General features: G+C 41.1%; 1 protein-coding gene across 1 annotated transcript in view; it reads left to right on the top strand.

Moving 5' to 3' along the window:
- LOC135222511 (probable glutamate receptor) overlaps window positions 1-6261 on the top strand; it is a 23610-nt gene extending 17349 nt beyond the window's left edge. Inside the window, exons 5-8 of the mRNA XM_064260596.1 lie at window positions 587-825; window positions 2776-2960; window positions 3730-3960; window positions 6175-6261. Of these exons, the coding sequence (XP_064116666.1) occupies window positions 587-825; window positions 2776-2960; window positions 3730-3960; window positions 6175-6261 (742 nt within the window). The remainder of the gene's footprint in view (window positions 1-586; window positions 826-2775; window positions 2961-3729; window positions 3961-6174) is intronic.
- Window positions 6262-7406: the final 1145 nt, after the last annotated feature.

The raw sequence follows: 7406 nt of genomic DNA, 5'->3' as shown, positions 1-7406 counted from the left end.
CTGATCCTTGTACAATTCTCCTCCGCTTTGCTGTGCAGTTGTGCAGTTTATTTCACACAGTCGATAAAAGGTCTGACTGTTGTTGAAAGGGAGACAGGCTTATGTTCAGTGGAGATGATTTTTCTCTTCTAATACAAAAATGTTATTTCCCCTTCCCCTTCCCTCCCCCTTTATCTTCCCCTCACCCTCCCATCCCTCTCCCTTCCCAGTTTCACCACCCCATCCCTCTTCCCTTCTTTTTCCATCCCCCTACCCCTTTCCCTTCCCCCTTCCCTTCTCCTTTCTTCCTCCCCTTCCCCACCCTCTTCTCTCCACTTCCCATCCCTCTTCCCACCCCCTTCCCATAGCCTTTCACTCACAATTTTCCCAGGCTGCACTGGATAGGTCAGCTAGTTTATTTAATTCCATCTTCCTGTGATTTATGGAAAACGTCTAAATTGGAAAAGTGGCTTCACCTATGAACAATGGTACTGTATACGAATTATAATTCATCGTGGTCTTATCACTATTTTTGGTTTAAGTTAATTGATCACCAGTCCTCTGGTTGTTTTATGCTAAAACTTATGTACATATGCATTACAATTAGGTACATCGTCCGTGAGCCTTTGGATTGTGTGTGGGGCCTCGACCAAGATGGTAACTGGACGGGGATCGTGGGAGACCTCCAGCACAACCGGGCCGACTTCTCTCTTATTGTTGGCCTCATTGACTCAAGAGCCAAAGTCATGGATTTCTCCGACTGGTACATCTACGACCGATACGCGCTCATTTCCCTCAAGTTGCAGCCTCTGGCGCGGTATCTGTCATTTGTGAAGCCTTTCACAGGTAACATACTATCAAACCATAATAGATTCACATCAACCGTGGATCTGATGTCTAGGCCAGTTCCTTCTGACGCTCCTGATTGATTAGCCAGTCACAGAGCTGGAAACTGTCTCTTGAGAGCCTTCACACAGGCAGGATATATGTTCCACCTCTCCTGAAGGATGTGAACTCTCTCGAGAGACAGAGTTCCCAGCCCTGCGATTGGCTTATCAACAGCTTATCAGGAGCGTCGTAAGGGACTGGCCTAGACATCAGATGCACAGTTGATGTGAATCTACTATAGAAGTCAGACGGCTTCGTCGCCGAGTAGACTAGGATTAGGTATTCATTGAGACATTTCTTCATAGAGACTGATATCACGGGAATCTAAAGGTCTTGCTGTGACTGTGCCTTGAGGCAGGGGTGGGCTACCTGTTGCTCGCGAGGAGGTCCCTCCTGCGCTCTGATGGTCTGACAGTGCTGCTCTTCAGGGGAAGTGAATTGAGTGCTCGTGAGCACTGAAGCAGCCAAATAAAATCATAAATGCTCTGGCTATGTGTTTTTCTATCTATAATCACATTCTCATGCAGTATAATCTTACTGTACTTCATTCTGAGGAAATGGAAAGAGATTTGCTTCCAGTAGGTCTTTGAAGAAAAAAAAAAAAGAAACTTACTAGGAAATATGATATATCATATCAAAATTCATATTCATCCTAAAATCTGAAAGTTGGGTACTTAATGTTTAGTTACATATAATGGCAATACCAACTATATTTTTCTACCTCCTTTTTACAAATGGTTACGAAAAAAGAATGTTTGTTGCTCTCCTCTTGACAAACAAACAGTAGGTTGCTCTTGATGCTTAAAATTAGGTTGCCCACCTCTGGACCCTTAAACCTTGTAGGAAATGAGAAAACAGAAGCAGAGCAGAGGGGAGGAGAATTCCAAAGTTTGAAACAGAAGGAATGGCAGTGTTGGAATTATAGGAATTGTTATGATGGGATTTACTTATAATCACAGTTCTGGTGATTATGGTCTGAAGTCAGCAGCAGAAATCTTACTTGATGAAAATTGTGCAAGTGAACTAGAAAATTTTGATTGAGTAAATGCATCGAAAATATTTAATAAACAAGTGGAAGATTTTGTTCATAAATAAGTTGAAATTTTATCACTTTCTTCCTTCTGCTGGTTCGGTCATTAACCAGCTATGCATTTGAATTGACTAAGAATCATACATAATAATTCAAAAGATCGAATTAGAATAGCACCTGTATGAACCAGTCTCTCTCTCCATCTGTATTTAAGAATGCATATGCAGTGATTTTAGTCATAAAAGAATTTTTCTTATCCAAATTATTTTCTTGTTAGTTATGCAATATCACTCTTTACTGAGCGTTCCCAGTTGGCTTCCTTCCTCCTGTTTGTTGGTGCTTGGTTGCTTTGAAGTTTAAATCAAGTATGGACCAATACCAGCATGGGCCTATGCACAAAACTGGGCCTCAAGTATTGTTGGTAAGATGGAGGAAAGATGCTCAAAATTAAAGTTATATTCTCATTAACAGCCCCTGGTATCACATCTTACTACACTATATTGGGCGCTATGTCTGTCCGTCCGTCTGCCATTCAATCACAGCGAAGCGTCTGGTCCGATGGGCATGAAACTTGGCAGGGTTATAGTGGGCACCCCTAAGATGGTTTATAATGGGGTTTCATCCTACCTTCTCCCCCCGCCCGACCCCCCCCCCCCCTCTCAAGGGGGTGGGGTGAGAAGGGATTCCCTGAAACGGAGCTGGTTATGCCCATGAAATGGGGTTGGTTATGCCCTTAGACTTGGTTACTTCACGAATTTATCATACATAATAGTTAAAAACACAAGCGAGTTACATATATGAAGCAGCAGATGAATATGCTTTTAGTAAGGATCGGTAAATTGCTAGTATAATTAATGACCGTTTCTCGTATTGTCCAGGTGTGATGTGGATCGCTGTTTTCCTAAGCACCGTGGTTTTGGGATTCGCACTCTGGTTGATCACGCGCCCCTGGACTTCGATTTCTGGAGATCAAGGGCTCAGCATCTCCACTTCCTTCTTCTACACCTGCGAAGTGCTCGTCTCTGGTCCCAGTCTGAATCTCCCGGTCAATTTCACTACCAGGGTAATGGATTGGCTTTGGATTCAGCCACATTTGTGTGACAGACCTGAAATGGTGTTGTTAGAAGACGGAGGGAGATCTGAAAGACGCAAGAGAGGAAGAGATTAATGTTAAATGAGGACTGGTGTGTTTAAGATGATTGACTGGAGAATTGGTGGTGTGAACGTTTATTCTCTTGAAGTTATTAATATATTGTTAACATATTTAAAGTTACCAGAGGTGGCAGTTTCAGCCTAACTTTGTATCCTTTAGGGTCCAGAGGATGTCTCCGAACTCAGGTGTTTCTTTTTGGCCTGACTGCTTTCACCAGTTCTGTCTGATTTAATAACTTCTCTCTCCTGTCTTCAGTGTGCTTGGTATTTTCGATTATACATTCAGAAATTGATTTACTATGCTTATTGCACGATATCACCATATCATTCTATCCTTCTCACATCGCTGACGTCACCTTAATTTTGCTCCAACTTTCACACGTATTTGAGAGCAGATTCCCAATAATAATAATAATGTTAAGAAATTCACAGTCTTGTGAAAACAAATTGTTAAAAAATCCACATTTATATATTACATAGAAATATATTTTAATATATAATTGTGAATTTTGTAATAACAACAACAACATCAATAACAACAACAACAACAATAATAATAATAATAATAATAATAAATAACTTTTGAATTCAAAAGAATGTCATTATTCTTAAGCTCATTGTACTACAGAATGTTCTTTTTCCATAATATGTCACCATGGACATCTGACATCGCCCTCCAGTTGGTGGCATTGTGTTTATGGATATTCTCCTTTATCGTGACTTCGGCCTACAAGTCGTCCTTGATCGCACACCTGACGATCCCAGTCTTTCCTCCACCAATCAACAGCTTCCAGGACTTGCTCGACTCCGACGGAGTCACATGGGGCAGCGATGTGCTCGAAGGGGCGCCCTTCATGTACTTCAACTGCAGTCTGGATCCTGTGGTCAGGGAATTTCAATCCAGGTCAGAGGTAAGTAGGGGGAAAAACCCCATTGTCCCTCAACACCTAGGTGCTAATCACCAGGTAGTCGATTTTTCTACCTGGGGATTAGCACCTAGGTGTGAAATTACACACCTTTTAATGAGGTGTTAATTTTTTTCACACCTTTAGGTGTAAAAATTGACCATAAAAGTGAAATTTCACAGGGTTCCCATGGTCGTGTCGGCGCTGTGCAAAACTCTACGGAGATAAAATCCTTATTGCAACCCTGAACTCCCCAAATTTCCTCATAATCTACAAAGGTAAAAACCCTGATTTCAACCCTGACGCCCCAAAGTTCCTCATAGTTAACGCAGGTAAAAAACCCTGATTTCAACCCTCACCCCAAAGTTCCTCATAGTCTAAGGAGGTAAAAACTGATTTCAACCTTGACCACAAAGTTCCTCATACTGTAAGGAGGCAAAAAACCCTAATTTCACCCCTGATCCCAAAGTTCCTCATATTCTACAGAGGTAAAACCCCTGATTTCAACCCTGACCCCCAAAATTTTCTCATAAGCTACGGAGGTAAAAACCCTGATTTCAACCCTGACCCTGGATTCCCTCAAAAACTCCTGATGACGTCGTGAAAGCCTATTGACGTAAAATACCAGGTTTCAACCCTGATCCAGATTTCCCTCAAAAACATCCAATGATGTCACAAAAGTCTTTGAGTGACGATCCCAGATTTCAAACCCGACCCCGATGACGTTACAAAACTCTACGACGTAAAATCCCAAGGTTTCAACCCTCACCCCCAATTCCTTCCACTAGCCCCTGATGACGTCTTAAAACTTGAAATCACAGGTTCCAACATGTCCCCCGAATTCACTCCCAAACGCAAATTTTTTAAGTCAATAGGGTACACTGAAAATTAACTTAACAAAAACCATTTCAGTCTTAATCATTTATGATATATGTATATAGATGCATAATATTCCATACATAAAGAGGTTAAATGGAAAATCAGATTACATACAGAATTGTTATTATTTTTGTAACAAAAGTCATACAGATATGCATGGGGAAGGGTATACATAAATTAATATTCCATACAAAGTCATACAAGAATACACTGGAAAAGGTGTACAAAAGAATAAACAGACATGATACACATTCATTTTACAAAAATAATACTCATATAAATCTTCCACATACCTTTCCTCTAGCAGGAATAAATTCTTTTTCATGATGACCATGCAAGTGATTTTACCATTTTTTTTTTTTTATTTCATCACTGATCGTAGGAACACATATTAACTCATCTACTTTGTCCGATATCTGCGGGGAAGATAACATATTTGATATAGTCATACAATGATTTAAATAATTCTTCCTTCAATTTCTTCACCAAAGAAAAAAAGTGATTGAACCTCATCTGCTTGGTATCCCTGCTCAAACGGTCAGCATGATCCTCATCTTTGGAATATGCTACACTCTTTTGGGCATATTCATTATCTTCAACAGGGGCACCGATGCCCTATTGGGTTAATAAAGTAGCTACGGTGGGGAGATCTACATCATTGTCACATTCCCAAGAGGTAATATTTTCGGGCCTTTTCACAATGGCCGACCTTTCAACACTACGATCGCGAAGACAGGCGTATGTTGCACCAGCTCAAGAATATCAAAAGCCTGCAATCTCAGCGTATGAATAACTTCGAACGACGTCTTCAACCACAACATAATTCCTGCATGTAACACAATTAGTGGCCACTACTAAACAAGTATTTCTAATCCTGAACCTATTTTCAGACAAGTTCCCGAAAACTAACTTGCACGAGGAGGTTGACGAAGCCATGTCGAGAGTGTGCGTCTTAATATTCCAATGGTTCAAGAGTTAATGAGCCACCAAATCCCACAATCGAACTTCCCCACCCCCTTGACACTATGAGCCATTAAAGATGCTCCCTTTTATCACAATAACTGATTAAACAAGTTGTATCATACCACCGTCCAAAACTCCCACCGGATGCTATGAATCACACTAAAGCCTTACCCACTTTCGAACTGTTATCTCAACCTCGTGATTAAACAAGTGGTATCACGTAAAGAGTTAACACACAATTAAACAAGCTGTATCATTTTCCCAACATGTTAATAAGGTACCCAGGCACCCTCCATTTTCTTTTTTGCATAAATCTTCCAAGAAGTATATGACAGGATTTTGCGATGTATCCACTTTTCAGGTTTTGAAAATTTCCAGAGTATTTTTAATAGTATATCCCCTTCTAACAACTGCGTTCCAATGCTCATCCGCTATACGTACAACGTCTACAACATTCAAGATTGAACTGGTGGGTGGATTAACGAGAACAGCATTTTTATACATACTCGAGAATTGACGTTCAATGTCCTCTCTAGCGGTTAATGTGTGAACTTGTTGAGGGGTGCTTTCCTTTCCCAAAATTTTATGTGGGGTATTGTTATAACTCTGAACAATGTCACGCAAGACATTAATGTATTTTAAGGTGATCTTATGCGTCAGATATCTATATATCCTACTCTTAATAGTCCTTGTTACTCTTTCAGCTATAGATGATTTTATCTTTCTTGAGTCTTCTTCTTCCCAGCTTGTTCCCATTTTTATATGGGGTCGCCGTTTCGGATGAGCCATTTCCATCTATTTCTATCTTGCGCTTCTGCCTCATCAATTCCCTTCTCATGTAAGTCTCCTCTCACACAGTCTTCCATCTCTTTCTTGGTCTCCCTCTTTTTCTTCTTCCTTGCACCTCCACCCCCATAGTATGTCTCCCAGCGTGGTCCTCATCTCTCCTCAACAGGTGTCCATACCATCTCAGCCTCCCCTCCTGCACTTTCTTTGATACTTCCACCACCTTAGTTGACCCCCTTATGTAGTCATTTCTGACCCTATCCACTCTTGTTACCCCAGACATCCACCTAAGCATTCTCATTTCTGCCACATCCATCTTCTTCTGCTCTGCTTTTCTCATGCTTGCTGTTTCCGTACCATACAGCATTGCTGTTCTTACCACCGTCTTGTGAAATTTTCCTTTTAACCTAAGCGGCACTCTTTTGTCACAAAGAGCTCCCGAGACCGCTCTCCTGTTGTTCCAGCCTGCCTGTACCCGATGTTTTACTTCTTCTTCCATACTTCCTCCAGCGTTAACAAAAGATCCCAAATACTTAAACTTATCAACTCTCCTTATCTGCTCTCCACCAAGCTGAATACTTTCTCTATCATCCCCCATGGTGGTACACATATATTCTGTCTTGGATCTACTTATTCTCATTCCTCTGTCCTCCAGTACTTATCTCCATCTTTCCAATTTCACTTCCAGATCTTCCCTGCTCTCTGCACACAGAACAATATCATCTGCATACAATATGTTCCATGGTACTGTCTCCCTTACTTCCTCTATTATAACATCCATCACTATGTTAAAGATAAATGGGCTCAGAGCCAACCCCTGGTGC

Source organism: Macrobrachium nipponense, chromosome 3, assembly GCF_015104395.2.
Source record: "Macrobrachium nipponense isolate FS-2020 chromosome 3, ASM1510439v2, whole genome shotgun sequence".
In the NCBI taxonomy this organism is placed as follows: Eukaryota; Metazoa; Arthropoda; class Malacostraca; order Decapoda; family Palaemonidae; genus Macrobrachium; species Macrobrachium nipponense.
This window is presented reverse-complemented; position numbering and strand designations above follow the sequence as displayed.